The following is a 23,200-nucleotide window of genomic DNA, read 5'->3' as shown; positions in this document are numbered from 1 at the left end:
GGCTTATTTATATTGAAAAGAGAAGTATTTTGTGTTTTGTGCTTACAAGTTAATGTCTTAAACTGCTCATCTTGTTACTGTTCTAATTAATAGTGTTTTCACTATATTTAGGATTTTAATATCCACTGCACAGTTGATGTTATATGGCTCGTTCAGTGAACCGCTGGCCGACTCGGTGATCAGCCATAAAACAGTGATTCTGTCCAAATTCCCTATGAAATAAAGAAATAATTTCCTTTGAGCTAAACTGACCTGTTTCCCTTACATATGTGTAACGTTAGCCTATACTAACTAATTTTAGTCACACAACATGTCATCAGACTAGACTATACTGCATTTGTAAACACAGCAAAATCTAAAATCTGAAGACAGCATTACTTTCTGTTATTCAGATTAAACCTCATAAATAATTTAATGAATAGTTTTGATACAGTTGTCACCGAAACATGCTGAATCTGTTTTATGAAGACAATTGACAATTTATGTCAATGCTAACAATCATCAATACTCATAGCCGCTTGACTTGAACAGTCCTTTATCAGAAATTCCTAGAAATTCTTTTTTCCAATGTCTATTTGATTAAATAACTGTATCTATGATTTATATTTATTGCATTTTTTAATTCATTTATTTTATATTAATTATATTTATTATTAAAAATGTTAGAATCAACTTGTATCTTTAGCCTTCTGCTGAATTGTATCAGCAGAAGGTACAGTATAGGCACTTTGTTGCGTTTTGCTACCAGCACGATACATTTAAATGTAAGCCCATTAAAGTACAGTGCTTGTTAACAAATATAAATGAAGCACTTGGAAAAAGCAGAATATTTTAAATGCTTTTATTTTCACAGGTTTATCATCTCCAAAACAAATAAAAACTGATGGATTGCAGATTTTGAGGCTGTATGTGATGTCAAATCAGCTTTAGTTGCTGCTCATGGTGTCGGCGATCCATTGGCTGAACATGCAGACCTTGAAGAAAAGAGAATTCATAAAAATCATATAAGTGCTTCATATTAAACTAAACATATTGCTTTGTGACAATTATTAAACAAATAGCTTTATTACCTTGGCATAGACACCAGGATGATTCTTCTCAGCACAGCCATAACCCCAGGACACAATACCCTGCAGCTGACCGTTGCACACCACAGGACCACCAGAGTCACCCTGAAGAAGACAAACATTACAACTGGTTATTATTAAGATGCTATTAATATTTGTGCAACAACAGTATATCTTGTCATCCTCTACCTGGCAAGAGTCCTTTCCTCCCTCCAGGTATCCAGCGCAGAACATGGTATCTGTGATCATACCAGGGTAGGAGTTGTCGCAGTCGCGGTCGGACAGGATGGGGATCTCCAGACACTGAAGCTTGTTGGAATCAGCAGCTACAAAGAATAACAGTGATTAAGTTAACCAAAGTGCTATGGACATGAAGTGTGAAGGAAGAGGCATCAACGATCCTGACACTCACTGGAACTCATGGTGTTTCCCCAGCCAGTGACTCTGCACATGGTGCCAGCGGCAGCACAGCCATTGGGCAGGGCCACAGCCTGCACATACTGATTGAGAGTAACGGGCTTGCTAAGCTTGATCAGCATGATGTCACTGTCAATGATCCAGGAGTCATAGTTGGGGTGGCGGATGACCTTCTCAGAGGAGATGAACTGCTCAGATCCCTCATTAACTACAATGTTGTGCTCGCCCAAACGAACCTCCACACGTCTGAAAGACAAAGTCAAATATTATTCAGAACCAAGGAAACCCATGGATTGATATGTAAACTACTTTGTGAAGATGTCACTTACGACTTGTAGCAATGAGCAGCAGACACAACCCAGGACTCGCTGACCAGAGAGCCACCGCAGAAGTGGTAGCCAGAGTTCAGAGACACCTGCCAGGGCTGGGAGTAGGGTGTGCACTCATATCCACCAACAATCTTGTCATCATCCAGAGCAACTACACAAATGAGAGAGAGTATCGTCAGTATATTGACTATATAAGAGTGAAATTTATAATAGTAGTGAATCAGTGAATGGGGTCTCTACTCACAGGCAGCTCCAAGGAGCACCAGGAACACCAAAGACCTCATGACTGCTGATTGAACCTGCTTGATGAACGTCTTGCTCCTCACTGGCAGCATTTATGGGACTGTCACCCTGTTGATCCACGCCCAAGTGCTCCGCCATTAACCAATCAGCTCCAAAAGACCTGTCTGAAGTCTGATAAAGAATACGCTATCATTGTGTTTCCATGAAGAGAAAACTTCATGTTAGGGTTGCACTGGCACCCGGCGTATAGAAAATATATAATATCAAGATATACATATTTTCAGACTTAAAAATGTTTGTCATAATTTTCACAAAATATAAAGCCAAAACCTCCTTAACAAGCTAGTGAAAATCCATCTGCGATACAATAATATTAATATTATAGGAAACTAATTAGAACACAAAATTACATTTTTAAACAGTGTAGATGAAATTGTATGTCAGTTTTTGATACAACCAGGGAGATCCAGCAGCTGTGCTGTTGAATATGTATATTTTAGGCTTTGTGACCTTGACAGCAGGTTTCCAACCCTGAAAGAAGTTTTGATCAGCTGTCCATCTTCTCACCCAAGTTTTGTGTCTGTACGTGTCCCAGCCTGTCTCACAGTTTAGTCAGAAAACAGAGCATTTTTCCTGCTAATGTTTCTCAAATGAAGTTAATAGATTGGTTGGAGTATTTTTTACTAATTCAGTTTAAATTTACAGTATGTGTCCACTTAACAAAAATGCTTACTATGTTTGTGCTAATTTTTTGTTGATGTTGTTTGTGAAATTTTATTTCACTCATGAGTTGTCTTTGTAAATGATTTCACTGCTAAACAAAGTTGTTTATGTTGTTGATACTATTACAGCTTATATAGTTAAATCAAATACAATCATTATTTGTGCTTCATGCTACTATTTTTTGTGCTTTTTATAATGCTGAAATCTTTTTAGCTATAGATTATATTATATGTGCAATTAGAATGTATTTGTAGTAAATTACACTACAAATTATAAATAACTGAAATTGTTACAAATTAAAAAAAATTATTAAATGTTAACTTTTGCAGTATCTTAGTATATTTTACTAAAACATTCATCAATTAAAATAAATAATTAATTAAAATAGAAAAACAAGAAATGCATAAATAAGGACTTATGATTTTGCATTTAACTGATTTTATTTTTCTCATGATGAATAGACCTTAACAGAAAAAATTCAGCAGGTGAGATATAATTATGCTGCATTTTCTTAATTTCTTTTTCTTTCTTTTTTTACAGTACATGTGCAGTACATGTCGTATATATTCACATGACCTAAAACATGCTATCTAAAGGTTATGGGAAATACATTTGATCCCATTGTCATTTCACATTTTGACTTTGGATAGTTGTACGATATGAAGTTCAGTTTAGTCAAAGGCAACTGCAATGTTAATGACCAAGATTTTGATTTTGACTATTAATCATTTACTTAATTACAGAACAGTACAGATGTTTATCTTAAAAATGCTTAATTTATAATTATTGTAAAATTACTTATATAATATTGTGCCCTAAGGCCTGACACACATTCAAGTCACCTGGAAAGAATAGATGCACAGATCTAACATTTTCATTTTGCTAATGGCAGAGTAAATGATCCTTTGCTTATGATATTCTGTTTAGTTTTCCTGGCTTCACACAGTTAACATCAGTGTTCATGACATTAGTCTTACTTCCTTGGAAACAATAAAACAGATGGATAGTGTACATTTTATCTGTTTTTTTCTTTATGAAAGAGACTAGATTTTTTTCCTGCATTATTTACAATAAAGAAAAACATGCATAAATATCTTACATGAACATTTTATTCTTTATTGATTCTTACATTCAGGTAGGTCAGGTAGTCACAATTTTAATATAAGGTAAATTCAACCAAGGATAACAAGGATTAGTGGAATAAATCGTACATGTATATTGTCATTGTTAAGGTCCTTTTTGTTAGGGTTAGTGTTAAGGTATGCCACACAGCACAGTCACAGTCAGAGTGTATGGGAACGACACTGAGCCCAGCTAGAATCTGAAGCTACAGAAAGAAAGAATGAGAACAACAAACAATCTTAACACTTTACAACTGGTAACAAACTGACAAATCTTTAACTCACTGGAGCTTGTGGTGTCTAGTGACAGTGCACATGGCGACAGCAGAGACAGAGCAATATGCTACATATACAGACTGATCAGCATCAAGTCACTGTAGAATCTCTAGAATCACTGCTTAGAACCCTCATTCAGTATAGTGTTTTGCTCACCCAAAAATCTTAGCATGACAGAGGAATACACAGCTAAATTTGTTATGATTATTAGATTTTTGAAATTGTCACAGAGTGGAATCAAAATATTCTCATAGTTTAATAGAAAATTAAAAGCAAATTTTACACACACACACACACACACACGCACGCACATGCATGTGTGTTTTATTAAGAATTATTTTTGAAGAGAGGTGGGTTAGTGGGTTCTTAAAGAACAAAATAAACATAAAAATATAAAAAGGCTTCAGACTACCAAACAGAAATGTGTAGGCTACTGTATGCTGGGAAACACCCAGATGTTGTTTCTGGTCAAAGGACAAATCCAGGGACAGAATGATTCTCTGTGTGAAAAGCAAGAACTTTATTTCTATTATCTTTACAACCTGGGGGAGTAACTTAATAATCATTTATGAACCAAAAATTCAGTCTTCAGTCTTTACTTGCCATTCTCTAGTTTCCACGGACATTCTTCAGAATAGCTTTTCTATTTTTATGTGCCATTCATTTTAAGATGTGATTCCCTGATGAGACTCTCCATTAGACTGCAGGCAGCAGTTAACCTAACATTATGTGCACATTTTCCTTTCTCAAAAGTGATCTTATTATTTCTTAGAAAAGGGTACTCATAAAGAGCACATGTTCTTCAACATAAACTAGTCTCAAATATAAATTTAGAGGAAAGAATTGACTCATGAGATTCAAAGTATTCCTTTCAGTTGCTTTATATACTATAATGTGCTCTTAATCTGTTTGTATGGCGAAGGGAATGTGTAGACATATAAGATCTTCTCAGATTAACCTTGAGCTGTTATTAACAGTTTACAAAGAATAAAACTTAGGCAAAATATGGATGTCAATCAACTAACTGTAAAATAAGCTGTTCAATAACTGCGTCGTTTGTTCCTTTCGCTGTTTTCACTGTCCACAGAAGGCTATCTATTATAAGCAAAGGGATATAGTATTTTTAGCGCACATTTCTTTTAAAATGCTAATGAAGTCTAGATTCTAACAGTGAAGTTTACTGTGACTTTCCCATGGAAAGTTTTCATGTCACAAACCAGTTTGTTCGGATGTTTTTGAAAATATAAGTCATACTTTCCACAGCGGTATTCAAGGCAATGCACAAGCAAAATTCCAGAACATGTAGTACAATGCACATGCAGCAGGTGTCAGTTGATCTCTTCGTGAAACTTAATAAGGATGTGCCTGCAGAAATACATCAGTTTTTTTTAATAGGCTACATCAGTTTGTAGCAGCAGCCTAAGACAGAATCTCCTGGCGCAAAAAAAATTAAAAATAAATAATAATAATAATAATAATAATAAAATAAATAAATAAAGAATGGATGTTTGTGGTTAAACGTTTTTCCTGGAAACATTGCTGTCCATTAAAACACATATCATAGGTTTCCGTGTTTTAGGGGGAAATTCCATAGACATTTGATTTTTAAACTGATTTTAAACTTAGATTTTCAAAAACATTCTGCATGATTTATAAGATATTTTCCTCATGGGGACCAAAAAAATATGCATGGACAAGGATTTTGAATATTGCCATCTTTGAAATTTTGGGGACATTTTGTCCCCAGAACGTAGGGTAGGCCTTTACACACACAAAGGCTAAAGTGTGCTACTGAAGATGGCTTATAAGACATATATTTCCACAATAAAAACACAATATACCTATTGTATCTGCTTTATAGTTATTTTGCATTATTGAAGTAGGCCTATATAAAAATGTTTCCTAGTGCTCAGAACCAACCCGCAAGGTGAGGGAATAAAGCCTTAAAACAACAAACACAGTACATGCAGCAATGTCAGTAGATGCAATTCATTCTTAGTGAATTCCCCTATGAGTTTTCTTTTTTGAGACTTGTCGGTTCAGATGTCTGTGAAAGCACAGTTCATACTTTTCCAGTGGTTTTACCATTAGTGCTTACACGGATACAGCATTCTATATCTCTCGTTTAATTATAGTTGCCTTTGTGTCATGGGGTTAGATGTAGTACTGCATTGATGATACTTTAATTATTAAAGCCATTATTGCTTTATTTATGTCTATAATAAGTGGTTTAAGGTCTTCTCTTAGTGACAGTGTAAAAGGTACTTAAGAAGTAGATGTTAAAGAAAGATGCTAGATTAGAAAGGACTATGAGAGACAGAAGTACAGTTTGTTAAAATGGTTGTCTACATGATCATCTGTGACCTTCCTTATTTTTATTCATGTTAAATTATTTATGCTATTTATTCTGTCTATTGGGGTAAAAGTGCATAGGGATTACAGTATTTCAGGTTCAGTCAAGATGACGTCTTTTCAGTCTAGTAGACTGAAGTCTGAGACTGAGTTCTTGCATCAAGGCAAATGATGGAGAAATTCCTATATCTTCTTGAAAATGTAATGATCACAACACCTGTAGGGCTGAATGATTTGATAATAGGCTTACGGTAGCAAAGATCCACGTCATTGACTGTAAAGGCAGCCACAAGACAAACCTGAACAGTAACATGTTGAAAGAATTCTCAAAGCCTGTGACTCAAAATAGCATCCACCAAGTTTTTATGTGGGTGGTAAAAATGTTTATGCATCTCTCAAAATCTATGTTAATCTACCATTGCATATAATCTGTAATGAAGAAACCAAGATGCTTTCATACATACATATATGTAGGTGCTATCATGCGCTTTCTGAGTAGCGAAACTGCAAAATATGTTATTGATATAAACTTTCATAACAGTGGGATTTAAATTTGACAGCTATTCATCAATCATGCCACTGCAGTCAATAGAAGTTTTGTGGTGTTTTTTTATGTATATTCCCTGTGTGAAATGTTACTGACAGCAGATCATAACCTGAAAAACAACAAGCAATATGAGAATTATTTGTTCTTTCAGTGCTTATGTAAGAATAAATACAATGAAACGAATAGTTAGTAATTAAAGTAGCTTCAGATTGAAATTATGCTGAAAAATAAAATGGGAATAAAATAATTTACATTTAAGATTGATTGTGATTGGGGTTGGAGGAATTTTGGAATTATTGTAAGCCTAGGATTTACATGTAGGGTTATACAGGAGATAATTAGATGTTAGGATAGAGTTGAAAAGGTTCAAATGCATGTTTACAAATGATTTATTTCATTTTAGAAAGGCTAGTTGTATATTGAGGAGGAAAGAGCCCTCATCCAATCAATTCAGCATAAACTGTCTTTGTGTTGAAGAACAAGTATGTCTCTTTGAGATAATTTGACATAGTTAGATGGGGCTCTTTAATCATTTGTAGCTTGAAGAAATGACATTATATATAGCAAACACTTTTATCTAAAGCGATGTACAATGCATTCAAGATTGGATCAGATATTGTGTTCCATTTTTGTGTTTTCGATGATTTTTGTGTTTTGTACTTAATCGAACCCCTTTGTGAGTTCATTATATGTTAATAAATACTTGGAATTCTTCAAGAACGCACATCTGCAGTAGGTGGTCCACATGTCATTCAGGTTTCTGAGAATTTAGTGTGCACAATTGGAATGCTGTGTCTACCTGCTTCTGTCAAGTCAGACAGAAAAGTTTTATTTACAGTTTTAATTCTGCGTCTGAATATATCCAAACAATTTCCTGCTTTCGGGTCTTCTGTTGTTTCAATGGCTGCATACAAGCTGTTTTATTAAGGTCAAGTTTGGGTTTAGGTAAAGCTTAGCTGCAATAAAAGCTCTTGCAAACAGCATATTAGTGATTCTGTTGATTGCTTGCACATATCATACATGTTTGCTCGTGTCCTCACGATCCTCCTTGAGGTACTTCAAATTATGAGAACATGCTGATAGATCCTTCATGCCTTTGTGTTTGAACATGGGGTAAAGGCAGGAAAAAAATTATTAATTTTATACAGTTGATTGGTTGCTCTGGTCTAAGGGGGCATCACATAAAACATATGGAAAGAAATTCCACCAGTCCTGTTTGTGTGGTGATAAGTCACAAATCCTATTCTCTAGTAACTTAATAATAAACAAACATGGAACCTGGAACAGGGAATTTCTGTCAGGAGGAAGTTCTTAATAAAGAACACGCCCTGAAGTCTATGAAACTCTCGTTCTGCATTTAACACAGCTCATTCGGCTTTGTGATGAGGCTCTTTACTCATTTCTTACCAAAGGTAAGATCACTTTCTATTGCATTATATAATACAAACTCATTGGATTATATAATACAAACAAAAGTTCTGCAAAAAATATCTCATTGAAGAGTTCAGATGCAAAAGCTTCTAAGTGCCATCTGAAATTTTCATCTAAAATTAACATTTTTATCAGGCTGCTATGTTTAGGTTCAGTAATTTTACTCTAATGGCAATGTATAGGTCCTTTTCTATGCAATTAAAGTGAAATAACTGAACATAAATATAGGAGCCTGATAAAAATGCTCAATTTAGAAGAAACTTTCAGACGGCATTTAGAGGCTTTGCATCTGAACTCAATTTATGTTGTGTTTTTATGTAAGATACGGATGCAACATGTTGATTTTTTTTTTCTTTTCATATCTGTTATGAAATGACCATATCAGTGAGATGTTTGTCTGTGTGTTTCAGTCCCAATATATGTTGCAGTGGACAGTACTGAAGCTTCCAGAGGCTGAACTGAGAATTCGCAGCTCACAGCGGTGGGTTAAAAAAATTTAAATATATTATACATTTATATATAATATATATATTTTTTAATTGTGTAACATGCATCATCCTTATATAAGGTACTTTTCTATGTCTAACACTATTAATTTATTATTAATCAAATATGATTTCATTAATTCATTATTTCTTTATAGAGCTACCATGACATTTTAAAAATCCCTATAATGAAGATGATTGCTCCAGGCAGTCATCTGGATCATCATCTACATCACAAACATTCAGCGTAGACGAGACTAAAGACCAAAAAACTTCAATTCAAATTCTAAATATCCAACAATCAGTCCAAGAAATATGCTGCGAAAACTGGAAAAATGTGAGAAAAATGTACCATCGAAATGTCCTGACAAGCCTAAAGAAAAAGACATTAAAAAGCCTGAGGAAGAAGACAAAAACCAAAACGTTTATGTGGTTTCCAGAGAGTTTGTAGACATATTGTCTAATGCCATATCGAAAACAGAAGATTCAGACTCTCTTAGCTCATTAAAGGAAATAATCGACTCTCCACCTGCAGAGAAAACAAACAAACTGAAAAGTAAACTGAAGGAGTTAGAGAATATTACACTTAACATTGCTATAACTGGGATGACAGGGGCAGGGAAGTCTTCCTTCGTCAATGCCCTTAGAGGCCTTCCTCATGATGATAAGGACGCAGCTCCTACAGGAACAACTGAGACTACCATGGAGCCCAACATGTACCCACATCCCTCCATGCCAAACGTGAAGATCTGGGACCTGCCTGGAATTGGTAGTCCAAAATTTAGAGCAAAGATGTACCTGAAAGATGTCAATTTCCACACGTATGACTTCTTTCTCATAGTCACCTCTGAAAGATTTAAGGAAAACGACATCGAGCTGGCCAGAGCGATCAAGAAAAGTAAGAAGCTATTTTATTTCGTTCGCACTAAAATTGACAATGACATTCGTGCTGAGTCACACAAAAGAACTTTTGATGAGCGGATGTTGCTCGAAAACATTCGAGAGGATTGTAAGGCGAACCTATTGAGAGTCGGAATACCCAAAATATTCCTAATCTCTTCATTTAATTTGGAAAAATATGACTTTCAGAAGCTGATCAATACCCTCGAAGATGAACTTCCAGAGAACAAGAAATTTGCTCTCATTCAGGCTCTGCCCGTTTATTCTCTAGAGGCCCTCACAAAGAAGCAAACATACTACAAGAAAATGATTTGGCTAAATGCATTTGCAGCTGGGGTCGCAGCAATAGCTCCCATCCCAGGATTGTCACTGGCCTGTGATTATGGCATCATAAAGAAGTTTTTTCAGCAAGTCTTCACTTGCTTTGGTTTATCAAATCAGGCTCTAGAGGCGCTATCACAACGAGTGAACAAACCGGTGGAGCAGCTAAAAGCTGCTAAGACATCACGCTTCAAAGAGGGGGCCACTGAGGATATTGTGATTGATATGCTGTCTAAACCAAATATTGCTATAGCCAAGACGCTGGGGACCGTAATGGCTCTGCTGCCAGGAGGAGCTCTACCGGCAGGAGGAACGGCCGTCGCTACTGTGCACTACCTGCTTAATATGGGACTCAATGAGATGGCAGAAGACACCAAACGTGTTCTTTCTGTCTCACAACTTGCCTAATACGCAAAAAGTAACCTCAGATCAGGCTTACAAATCATATAATAGCTCTGTTAATGCAGAAAATATGAAGTAATCATATTAATTGTACTCTTTTTTGTATAATTATATTCAAATAAAATACTGAAATCTGAATGTCATGTCAGTTTAGAATGTCATGTCAGTTTATGTTCTTTTACAAATACAATTGAAAACCCCTCTTTTTTCAGAACAGTCATTTTGGCACTCCATAAAATATATACAGTAGGTGCTGCCAAGTTGTCATCACTCTAAAGAAAAGTGGCACACTGAACCATATTAGACCTGCAGGACTACTGAGGCTTTTCGATGAGAATTATAGAACTATATGTTTACAGATTTGTCCATTATGTAAACAAAATATGTCCACGTTTATCTAGTTATGATTTTAGATTTCTAAGCAGCAGAATCTCTATCCAAAACTCACCTGTATGGAATAAAGTCAGGAATGAGAAGCGTCATCATAAATACGCCTGTTGACTTGATATGCAATTCCATATGTAGCCAACATGTGAGGAAAGTATTCACATCATTCATTCCTATCTGAGAGATTTTATACATTTGACCATCACCAATTTCAAGAGATAAAATCCAAACCTGATCAGCAATATGAGCATAAATGTCATTCTGAATTGTATTCAGGAATATTGCATATTTCTCTTACAGATAAAAATATATAATATTAAATATTTCATAGGCTATTAGGTAATCCAGACTTTGCAAGGTAATGTGATTGAGTTGGTGAAAGAATATAAATATCTTGGCATCACTATCGATGATAAATTATCTTTTGAGTCTCACATAACTAATTTAAATAAAAAATAAAAAATAAAGCTTGGGTTCTATTTTAGAAACAAGTTTTGCTTTTCTTTTAATGTAAGAAAGAGGTTAATTTCTGCTACTTTCTTGCCGGTACTCGATTATGGTGATGTGGTGTATCAATTTGCTTCCTCTCAACTTTTTTCTTCTCTGGATGCTGTTTATCACAGTGCTTTGAGATTTATATCAGATTGCAAACCTTTAACTCATCACTGTATATTGTATAATAGAGTATCCTGGCCATCTTTGTCTATTAGAAGGAAAATTCATTATTACCTAATCATTTATAAAACTATTCTGGGGTTGTTGCCTTTGTATCTAGGTTGTCTAATTCAAAAGAAAAGTGTTGGGAAATATTCCCTCCGGTCTGATAACTGTTTTTCTCTTTCTGTTCCATTTGTGAGAACTGAACTGGGGAAAAGGGCTTTTATGTACGCAGCTCCTTTTGAATGGAACTTACTCCAAACGAAATTGAAATTACAAACTTTGGTGCCTATGGAACATTTTAAATCTATTATTCGGTCACTCGAAGAAGACTCATTGATCTGTACTTGTTTTTAACTGTTCAATTTGTGTATTTGTTGTTTCAATCTGTAAGTCGTGACTGTAACTGCTGTCCATTCTTGGCCAGGACTCTCCTGTGAAAGAGATTTTTAATCTCAGAGAGATTTTCCTGGTTAAATAAAGGTCAAATAAAAAAAAATAAAAAAAAAAATAGCGATATAACACTTCTGGAATTAAATATGACCTGAAATATTGCACTGTCATATAATTTATGTAAGGAATAATTGACGACGGGCCGTTTAATTATTAGAAAAATAATGCACACCCGAGCCTTAACTCTGTTTTAGCACATTTTTACCAGCATGTTACATGTGCAACAAGAGGGAATAATACATTGCATCATATATACACAAATATTAAGAATGGATCATTAATTAAGAAAGAATATTAATAATGAATTGCAGCCCCTTTACCTCACATTGGCAACTCTAATTCAATCTGCCTACATGACACTCGCATTGGCACATATCTGATTTATATGTCTGTACACACACACACAAGTTTGTAAAACATAAAGAAACATAATGTAAGTTTTAAAGAATTTTATTAATTCCTCTGAAAAAATAAAGTGCAGAGCATTTTCAATGCTTCATGCTTGAAACATGCCTTTGAAACTCTGTTGATGCATTATCAACATTACTCTTAATGAAAGCATGCAGGTCTGACAGAGTGTCTTTGATTAATGTGACCTGCCAGAATGCAAAAAATTGTGGTTTTATGTAAAACATTTTAACTGACATTTCTAGTAATGTAAAACAATATGTTCAGTTATGCATGCATGCTATTTGCCACATAACATGCATTCCAAAAAAAAAAAAAAATAATCAAAATGATCTGCTTCCAGTAAAACACTTCCTGCTAAACAACTTTCATGCATGTTTGGAATTGTGTTTTTTTGGAAATAGCATACAGACAAAATAGATATATAACCATATAAATATGGTTAGCATATATTTTTTAATGGATACACTCACACACACATGCAGTACAAGTAATACTCTGTTGACTTCTGTATCAAGTGTATCAACACTTTTGTTTTGTTTTACAAATTTTCAGACCATTCTCTGTGTTAATTGACAGCATATCACTGAATTCATATTTAATTGAGGAAATATCAGTTTTCTAATACAGTAGTTCTGACTAGATCTTTAGCCTCAGTTCTCAGATGCTCTCTAAACCACACCCTAAATCCACACCTACACCTTTTTCATAAACAGCTACGACATCATTCGAGACATGCAGAGATACAGATATTATAACCACCTGTGCACAGATAAGGTGAGTTTGTCTTATTATGAATGCAAAAAAGAAAAGTTAACTGCTTTTTGTTTGTATCGATCACATATAAAATAATTAATCCTGAAGAATTAGAAAGATTTACATAGCAATGCCTTACATAAGCTATTATTGCAGTAGGAAAACCTATAGATGTTTATTTATAATAATGCTGTTTTATTGTACAAAAAGTAGGGGTTTGTGTATTTGTTTGTTTGAAATATAAATATTGTAAAATATTAAATATTTCTACAGTGGTTCTTATAAATGCTTTTGAAAATTTACCTTTGCATTTATACGATACTGTATAGCCTATACTCCACTAGATGTCAGCACAATATTAAAAAGAAGACTCCGTGCACCTTTAAATGCAACTGAAAAACACTGAGAAGTCTCAATACATGAAATATATTGGCTTAATTTAAAGGGAAAATATAAAGTGTTTATTTATATCATAATAACGTTATATGATAATAATATGATAATTTATATGGTGATATCGTTATATATTTTGTATACAATGGTTTGTAAACTACTCGTTTAAATTACACATGGCTATGTGTAGACAGCGACCTCTAGTGTAGCCAAATAACTGCATTAATCTAAGATAATCACAAGATAAAAGACTGAATTAATAATATTAGCTTTAAAAATAAAGGCACTACTACTGCAAAGCTAATGTACAAACGTTTCACTAGAAGTTTCACTGCCAGTAAAAACGCCTGAATACTTCGTGACATTTACCCAGTTGCTTTGCTTTTTCAGAGTCATCATGTCAGAGGAAGTCAACGTCTTTATGGATCCTTTCCTCAAAATCCACACAAATCCTGATCATATAGAAGTAGTCGATAACCTCACTGAATCCTTTCACAAGGACATAGTGTTGAAAGCGCAACAGAGAGACACAGAATTGTTGGAGTCCCTAGAAATCGTCCAATCAAAACTCATTAAAACTATGGAGAAACAACCAGAGAAACCAAAACAAAGTAGTTCATTAAACATTGTTGAATCAAAACTTAATGATATAAAGGAAAGAGACAGGCTGAGAGAAAAAAAGCAGAGTGATAAAGAAAAGCAAGCAGGGAAAGAAGTGATCCACATAACAAATGAAACAAATGTAGATCAGTCAGAAAAAGTTGAAATGTGTCATTTTGACATGATACAGATGGAAAAATGTCTTGAGGAGCAAAATGAGCAAACCGAGGCTGAGGAACAATGTGGAGTGACCACAGAACATCAACATGTGAGAGAACAAAAGCAGAGTGCTAAAGAAAAGCCAGCAGAGAAAGAAGTTATAGATATAACAAATGAAACAACTCAAGATCAGTCAGAAAAAGCTGAAATGTGTCATTTTGACATGATACAGATGGCAAAATGTCTCAAGGAGCAAAATGAGCAAACCAAGGCTGAGGAACCATGTGAAGTGACCACAGAACAACAACATGTGAAGGCTGTTAATAAAGAGGAGCAAAGAGAACCAAACATTTCAGTTCCGATGACAAATGAGGAAACAAAGGAAATGACTGAGTGTGGAAAAGCTACAGACATTCACAAAACAAAACAACCTGACAGTGTCGAAACAGACCATTTTCGAGAGCCACAAACTGCTATAATGGAAAAAGATTTTTTGACAGAAAAACCTAATAAGACTAATCTCAGTGAACCATTAAATAAAGTCGCTACTAACGAGGAAAGTGAGGAGGTTACGGAGATACAGAAGCAAGAATTGGTCAGTGGAGCAGTGTGTCCAGATGCCAAGAAGTCACAAGATGACACAGATAATGTGTTTCCGTGTAAAGCAAAAGAGAGCATGCATTTAAAATCAGAAAGCACTGAGAAGAGGGAAAGTATAAACACAACACCTAAAAAGCAAGAAGAGGAGCATCTATATGAAATACCTGATGTTTTACTCCCTTCTTCTGCTGAATATGTTTATGAAACAGAAAGCGTTAAAGAAGAAATGAAAAAACTGGACAACGTCACACTTCACATCGCTGTTACAGGATCAACTGGAGCAGGAAAATCCACCTTTATCAATGCAATACGAGGTCTGAAACCCGACGACGTCAATGCAGCTCCCACAGGAGTGACTGAGACAACAATGATATCAACAGTGTACACACATCCTACAATGCCCAATGTAACATTATGGGATCTGCCAGGGACTGGAAGTCCCAAATTTAAAGCCAAAAAATATCTAAAGGAGGTGAAACTTGACACCTTTGACTTCTTCATCATCATCTCCTCAGAGAGATTCAAAGAAAATGACATCATGCTGGCTAAAGCAATTAAAGAGAAGAATAAGTTGTTCTACTTTCTCCGCTCGAAGATTGACAATGACATTCTAGCAGAATCTCAAAGGAAAGATTTTGATGAGCAGAAAGTTCTCTCACATATTCGTGAGGACTGCCATAGAAATCTTAACGATATGGATAACCCAAAACCAAAAATTTTCCTGATTTCCTCTTTTGAATTGCACAAATATGATTTTCAAACCCTCGTCGACACACTGGAGAAACAGCTACCTGCTCACAAGAGAGATGCTTTGATTTTGTCCTTGCCAATATACTCCTCCAAGATTCTAGATGAGAAAATCGAACTGTTTATGAAGCAAACCTGGTCGGCAGCCATTGCTTCTGGTTCCATTGCTGTGGTTCCAGTGCCTGGTCTTTCCATAGCTTGTGATGCTGCCATTTTGCTGGCTTTCTTCACCAAGTGTTACTATGCATTCGGTCTGGATGATGAATCAATAGATAAGCTTTCGGTGAGAGTCAACAATCCATCCCTCAAATCTGTAAGAAAGTCACCTCTAGTGATTGCTATTGGGCAAAAGAAACTCAGTAATAAGGAGCTATCAGCACTGACAAACAGGGAAGCAGCTGTTAAATTTGCATGGAGCATGGTTCCTGTTGTAGGGAGTAAGAAAACTGCAGAAATGTCTTATTCTGCAACACTGAGCCTTCTGCGAGCAGGCGTTCAGGATCTCGCTGATACAGCCAAAGAAGTGCTGAAAGTGGCAGGTCTGACTGATATCTACTAAAATCACAGATTGGGATCAGTCAAGAGGTCATGCCATTGGTCATTTTTGTTAAGCCTTTTTGACATTTTGTGTGCAGTCACAATACACTCATAACATAGGCCTACTTAAGTATGTTGCTTCCATTCAAGAAGCTGAGCTGCATGCATCTAATAACTGAACATGTGTTTCTTTATTATCTTAAAAATGTATGTCTTAAATTGCTTTTGTTCACTGATTTATTTCCTATAAAAGATGCCTATAAACATTTTCATGGACTAATTGTACTGTTTGTTAGATTGTGTGCTGAGTGTGTGTAGAAATTAAGATACTTCTGTATGTCCTCTGTTTATAAACTATTTACTTTTATATAAAAGCTATTACAGGAATATGGTCACAATTAGCTGCCAGTTTAATTTTTCATTGTTTATTTTATTCTGTTTGATTTTTAATGATGTATAGGCTATTGTCTCATACATAAATAAAAAATTAAACAGTGTATGTGGCTTTTATTATAAAACATTTAGGCTACTCGTTTGTACTCTGCAGCCACAAAAACTGAAGCATGGTTAAACGCTTTGCAATAGACAATTCCTTAGTCGCTTAATATATAACCAAATAGTGTGTTAGAGATTTTTTTTTATTATTATTTTTTACAGTTTCAGGATTCACGAGGCGGAAATCGAAACCATGAATAGAGCAAAATTATCATTGTTTTATTAACAACTTTGAAAAATCATAACGGTGTAACTCATACATCATAGACAAAAGACAAAATAATATTATGCTTATTTTTGCTAATGCATTTAGCCTGATCAAATCGGTATAAATACGTGTTTAATACTGCAAAATACGCTCGATGTTACAGTCACTGACTGCCCTTGCCGTCCAGAATAAAAGAGAACATCCCTATATCGAGTGAAGAGATTTGTGGAAACTGTGGTTAATTATTGTGATCCAACATTTGCCTCGCATTTCAGGATGAAAAGACAAACATTTCAGTTGAAGTATAATCCACTTCTTACCTCCGAGACTGTGTTATGATCTATATGACCTTATTATTTTTATTGTGAGTATTAGGCTTATTATTATTGCTGATCACTGCTGTTGTGCTATGATATTGTAATATTTACCATTAGAAAGGTTTATGAAAGTGTCACTCCACAATACAATAGCAAAATATATAAATATGTATAGTATTTTTATGTTACATTAATCAGTGTCTAGCACACCTTCCTGAGGAAAGGATGTGGACCAGAATGCATTGCAATTATTACATATTTAGAGACTTAAAGAAGTTCCAGATCTATACTTGTGCTCTTATTATCTTGCCTTTAATGTAAATAAACATGTGCAAACGTTATACTTGCTCTTGTGAATTTATTTAGATGTTAATTACATTTACTTACAAATTCACCATCATCATCATGGTGATATGCTATGTTACTATAAAACTCTTACGACAAACATGTCTTCTAATATCTTCAGTTGTTGCCTATACCGAGCTGCAGCGGACACATTTTAAATAACGTCATTTGGACCCATTGTGCGAGCTGTCTCTTTAATACCGTATGGTTTATATACACGTTGCTGCTGATTGGGCTGGCATTTTTGACACACCCACCAAACAAGAGAAAACATATCTCAAACCCTGTTGCATACCGTTTACAGGAAACATGTTGTTCAACCCAGAAACCGGAGAAAAACGTTGAGTACAGGTGGGTGTGAGCCTGAACGTGCCCCTGTTGTAAGTTTCGTTTTCCCAACGTAAGCACGTCACGTAGCCTATTGTGACGTGAACTTGGAAGAAGAAAAGAAGTTCTTGAAACTGTGACAGTAGCAGCTCGGTATTTAGCAGCTGGTTTATTTTTCATTTATATTCATTTTCTACCTATAGAAACTTTACAGCGTTTTTTTCCCCAGCATCTCTGTAAGTGAAGGGTCACTGGGTTACTACTGCTGGAACCCAAAAATAAACGTAAGTAGGCTACTATTTGTTGCCAGTTTCATTATTTAATTGCTTTATTTATGTTCCTCATTATATCAGTCACTAAGTATCTTTAAAATTACATGAATTGCTTTATGCAAATAGCCAAAAAAAAAAAAAAAAACGGGGGGGGGGGGGGGGGGGGGGGCATTTGTCTGTTCACAAAAGTTTTGATATCCGCTAAATATAAATATTATAGTTAGGCTATATAGGCTATTAGTTACAGTCGTATTCCTATATTAAGCATTTATGATTATTATTGTATGATTCATCGTCTTTTCATTTAGTGTAGCTGTAGTCTACTTAACCCATATATAATTTAACTGCCAAATTTATATTTTAATAGCCTACATTTCTGTATTTTTTTTTTTATAAAACTGAATATATGTATTTATTAATCAATATAATTTATGTTTCATTTTACTGCTGAAGAAAATAATCCATAATGTTTCCGTAATGTTTGTTTTAAAAATTAGATTAATTTTTAACCTGACAGATAAGAGGAGCACACAGGGAAATACAACGATAAAAGCTCTCCACAAAAAAAGGTCAGTATAATACTGCAGATACAATCTAACCATCATATGCTATAGCTTTTTCATTATTTTTGTTATGTAAAAAAAAATGTTTTATTACTAAATTGTTATTTGATAAAAACATAATCAACCAGAACTATTGCAGACCCTGACACCTTAGGAAGAGCAAAGCAAACACTACTGAAAAATATCATCATTATTGCAACAGAAATGATTAGCAATCAATCTTCAAGAATAAGTTAATGTTGAAGTAAACATACTTCATACATCTATAACTTTTACAGTTTAAAACATGGAAAGTCAAGACCCTGCTGTTGTTGAGGCAGTAAAGGCATCAGGCGAGTCCACTGTGGAAAAGGCCACAGCAAAAGCTAAAGAAACATTTGACCAGTTAATGAATGTCTCACTTAACATTGCTGTGACCGGAAAGACGGGATCTGGGAAATCCTCCTTTATAAATGCACTTAGAGGTCTAACTGATGATGATGATGATGGAGCAGCACCTACTGGAGTCACAGAAACTACAATGGAGCCCACCATGTATGAACATCCTGCAGTGCCAAATGTGAAAATCTGGGACCTGCCTGGAATAGGAAGTCCAAACTTCAAAGCAAATAAATACCTGAAAGATGTCAAGTTTCACACCTATGATTTCTTCATTATTTTAAGCTCAGAGAGGTTCATGGAGAATGATGTCATGTTATCTAAAGAAATAAAAAAAGAGAAGAAAAACTTTTACTTTGTTCGTTCCAAGATCGACAATGACATTTCAGCAGAGAAAAAGAAAAAGGGATTTGATGAGCAGAAACTTCTTTGCAAAATAAGAGAGGACTGTCAGAAAAACCTGAAAGAACTGGGAGAGCCCAAAGTTTTCTTGATATCATCTTTTGAATTGGAGAACTATGATTTTGAAATACTTCAAAACACTCTGGAAGAAGAGCTTCCAGAACACAAGAGATCTGCTCTTCTACAAGCCTGGCCAGTGTGCTCTGCTGAATCTCTCGAGAAGAAGATCAAGATGTTTAAAGGGATAATCTGGGCTGCATCTCTCGCCTCTGCTGGTATAGCAGTCATCCCTGTGCCTGGACTATCAGTAGCATGCGATGCAGGCATTGTGTTGCTTTTCTTCACAAGATGCTACTATGCATTTGGATTGGATGAAAGGTCACTGTCAAGGCTTTCAGAAAAAGTGAACAAGCCCTTGCTGGAACATGTGGCCAAATCAAAGTTGGCATCTGCCATCCAAGAAAAAGCAACTGCCAGATTACAAGTCTCTGTTGCACTTGCATCCCTTGCTACCATTGAATATGTTGCAAGTCTCCTTCCAGGTGTAGGAAGTGTTGCTGCTGCAGGAATATCCTTCGGGACTACTTATTACCTCCTGAGAGAAGGATTAAATGAACTGGCAGACGTTGCTCGAAAAATCAGGAAAGAGGCTGAGCTGGACACACTATGCACTAATTCATAGATGTCCTAAACATGTGTTTCTTTAAAAATGTGGTCTTTGATTAGTTTTGTTGGTTGATTTAATTACTATAGAGCATGTATGCATTTTCTGCTGCTGTTATGGACTTAATGGCCATAGCATGTTTGTTAGATCGTGTGCTGATTATGAAGTAGATTTAAGTATCACCGTGTCTAAATATACATTACAGAATTCAAAGAGTAGATTACAATCACTGACACTGTACTTTTATTTAATCTCATGCTGCATGTTAAATTAAAATATATTTTACATTTTCTATGCTGAAATCTGGAAAATGTTCTCAGTCTCACATAATGATGTATTTGTTATCACAATCACATCTCATACAATAAAAATAAAAATGTGTTTATAAATCTTTTTGTGATAAACATATACAGTCTCAGTTGTGAGATATAACGTTACATGAGAGAAATAAAGATGCAGTAACAATGAAAACTTGCAACTGTGAGATATAAACTCATAAATGTGAGATGTAAACTCATAATTATGTCAAATAAAGTCGCAGCTGTCCATGAAGCAGAGGAAAAGTCATACTATTGTAAAGTTACTTAACCATGCAATGGTTTATACCTACTATAATATTGTATGTTTTTTACAGTGGAGAATTTAACAAGGTATAATGACAGAAGATTCTTCTGCTGACTTGGATTTCTCTGGAGCTTTGCAGAGAGTGGGAGAAAGTGACCCAAATGCAGCTGTTGCAAAGGCTAAAGAGCAGTTGGACAGTCTTGACAGTGTGACTCTGAATATTGCAGTGACTGGGGAAACAGGAGCAGGAAAGTCTGCCTTCATCAATGCATTTCGAGGTCTGAATGATGATGATGACAATTCTTCACCAACAGGAATAACCGAAACAACAAAGGTAGCTACCATGTACACCCATCCCACAAAGTCAAATGTCAGACTGTGGGACCTGCCAGGTACTGGTATGCCTAATTTCAAGGCTACCAAATTCCTCAAGGAAGTGAAATTTGAGACATATGATTTATTTATCATCATTTCCTCAGTGAGGTTCAAGGAAAGTGATGTATTTCTGGCCAAAGAGATTCAAAAAAAGCAGAAGAGGTTTTATTTTGTCCGGACCAAGATTGATAATGACATTCGGTCAGTGGCGAAGACAAGAAAATTTGATGAGCAGCAGGTACTTTCCACGATTAGAGAGGACTGCCACAGAAACATGAAGGAGCTAGGAAACCCCAAGGTGTTCCTCATATCCTCTTATGACTTGGGAAAATATGACTTCCAAGACCTGGTAGGTACCCTAGAGTCAGACCTTTCAGAATACAAGAGATTTGCTCTTGTCCAGTCTTTGCCTGTGTGCTCTCTGGCTATGCTAGAGAAGAAAAAAGAAGTTATGGAGAAGCTTATTTGGCTTGCAGCACTGGGCTCAAGTCTAGGTGCCGTTATCCCATCCCCTTTATTATCTCTGGCCATTGACAAGACGGTTTTGATGACCTATCTCGTAAGTTGTCATAACGTTTTGGGTTTGAATGAGCAATCACTCATCAAACTGTCAGAGAGAATGAACAAGCCTCTCTCACAGCTGAAATCAGCTATAAAGTCTCCTTTAGCATTAGCAGTGGTAGACAAAATGACAATTAGGCCTCGTACAGCTGTGACGAAACCAGTGAAAAGATTAGAGGATCTGCTTGATGCTAAATTTCTTGTAACCAGCTTTATGAATGCGGCCGAGGCTTTCAAATCAACACACACTGTCTTGCATGGGGCACTAAATGACATGATAAATGACATGAGACAGGTCCTTCGAGCTGCAGGTTTGGATGAATAAAATCAAGCTGGTATAGCAAAGAGATGTTCACCAAAATCTTAACCAAAATTACAATGTTTATTGGCCATAGGTCTGCACTGGGTAACTTGCACTTGCAGTTAAATGGTTGGAAAGAACTGAATATCGTCCAGTTACGTTCTTCACATTTTGTAATAGTGCATGCTAAATGGAATACTTAGAATGAAATGCATTTAGAAAACAAAAATGGGTGAAAAGTGTGACTTTGTACTGTTTAAGGGTATGTGGGAATTTGGTGGTTGGTGCAAATTTTCTGTCAGTTAATTGTATTATACAGTTGTGTAAATGAGCACTAATAATCTCATTGATTGTTTAACTTGTTTTACAATGCATACATTGTTCAGAATCTCTTTATATTACCTTCTTCTAAACAACATATATTTTCTTTATATTCTATTGTTTTTTGTTTTTAATTTAAGTGAATTTGTTTTATGCACATTGTTAATGAAATTACACTCATTGAAACAAACTATAATAAATGACAGTGGCAGGTGTTAACTTTAAGGATTTACTACATGTGTTACTACATCCAGGCTTGAAGGGGTTTGCATTTATTATTGAAAATGTGTGTTTTATTATAAACAGAGACAGAGTCTGAATTTAATATAAAAAAGTTTTCTTGTCATTATTTCCATTAACAAATATATAATTGTCAGCCAAGCATCACTTTTTGTTTCATTGTGGTACCTTATGCTTACACAAACTTAGGATATATTGGCAGCTAAACTGCTGAATTTTTAGAGGAATTGGTTCAGTATTAGAAAGCAGATGGCGTGTGAATTAATGCAGTGTAGGTAGGAAAGAAAAAAAGTACAACCATTTCTTTACAGGTTTATTTTTGGACCGTTCATCAGGTTTATGACGCATTTGGACTTGATGAACGTTTTGACATTTTATAAGGTATGACAAAGTTGTTGAGTTGGGTGTCACGTTTATAGATTAGTCCAGTTCTTATCACTGATACCTGGCATAGAATGAAGAAGTATTTGTTTGTGTTGTTACCTATAACAACATGACACATAAAAAGTTGACCTGGAAAGTACATATGGAACAAACTATCAACAAATTAATTAAC

General features: G+C 35.2%; 4 protein-coding genes across 5 annotated transcripts; 3 read left to right on the top strand and 1 right to left on the bottom strand.

Moving 5' to 3' along the window:
* Positions 1 to 826: 826 nt before the first annotated feature.
* On the bottom strand, positions 827 to 2,132 carry LOC306887245 (trypsin-1-like). Its single transcript, XM_079444850.1, has 6 exons — positions 2,058 to 2,132; positions 1,814 to 1,964; positions 1,480 to 1,730; positions 1,257 to 1,393; positions 1,071 to 1,172; positions 827 to 974 (listed from the first exon to the last, which is right to left on the bottom strand). The coding sequence occupies exons 1-6, from the start codon at positions 2,095 to 2,097 to the stop codon at positions 927 to 929; spliced, it is 729 nt and encodes a 242-aa protein (XP_079300976.1). The 5' UTR covers positions 2,098 to 2,132; the 3' UTR covers positions 827 to 926.
* A 6,308-nt stretch (positions 2,133 to 8,440) lies between these two features.
* Positions 8,441 to 12,148, top strand: LOC306887232 (interferon-gamma-inducible GTPase 10-like). The gene is made up of 3 exons (XM_079444823.1): positions 8,441 to 8,487; positions 8,917 to 8,987; positions 9,150 to 12,148. The coding sequence occupies exon 3, from the start codon at positions 9,307 to 9,309 to the stop codon at positions 10,618 to 10,620; it is 1,314 nt and encodes a 437-aa protein (XP_079300949.1). The 5' UTR covers positions 8,441 to 8,487; positions 8,917 to 8,987; positions 9,150 to 9,306; the 3' UTR covers positions 10,621 to 12,148.
* A 1,097-nt stretch (positions 12,149 to 13,245) lies between these two features.
* Positions 13,246 to 20,662, top strand: LOC306887810 (uncharacterized protein). Its single transcript, XM_079445819.1, has 3 exons — positions 13,246 to 13,296; positions 14,059 to 16,313; positions 19,138 to 20,662. The coding sequence occupies exons 2-3, from the start codon at positions 14,066 to 14,068 to the stop codon at positions 20,298 to 20,300; spliced, it is 3,411 nt and encodes a 1,136-aa protein (XP_079301945.1). The 5' UTR covers positions 13,246 to 13,296; positions 14,059 to 14,065; the 3' UTR covers positions 20,301 to 20,662.
* Positions 17,977 to 22,732, top strand: LOC306887235 (interferon-inducible GTPase 5-like). 2 transcript variants are annotated; one of them, XM_079444827.1, is made up of 3 exons: positions 17,977 to 18,287; positions 18,773 to 18,844; positions 20,917 to 22,732. In XM_079444827.1, exon 3 carries the CDS (start codon positions 20,938 to 20,940, stop codon positions 22,105 to 22,107), a length of 1,170 nt encoding a protein of 389 aa, XP_079300953.1. In that variant the 5' UTR covers positions 17,977 to 18,287; positions 18,773 to 18,844; positions 20,917 to 20,937; the 3' UTR covers positions 22,108 to 22,732. The 2 variants fall into 2 exon arrangements, with proteins under 2 accessions (XP_079300953.1, XP_079300954.1); XM_079444828.1 differs by having other exon boundaries at positions 18,102 to 18,287; positions 18,793 to 18,844.
* Positions 22,733 to 23,200: the final 468 nt, after the last annotated feature.

This window comes from Barbus barbus, assembly GCF_936440315.1.
Source record: "Barbus barbus genome assembly, chromosome: 21".
Lineage (NCBI taxonomy): Eukaryota > Metazoa > Chordata > Actinopteri > Cypriniformes > Cyprinidae > Barbus > Barbus barbus.
This window is presented reverse-complemented; position numbering and strand designations above follow the sequence as displayed.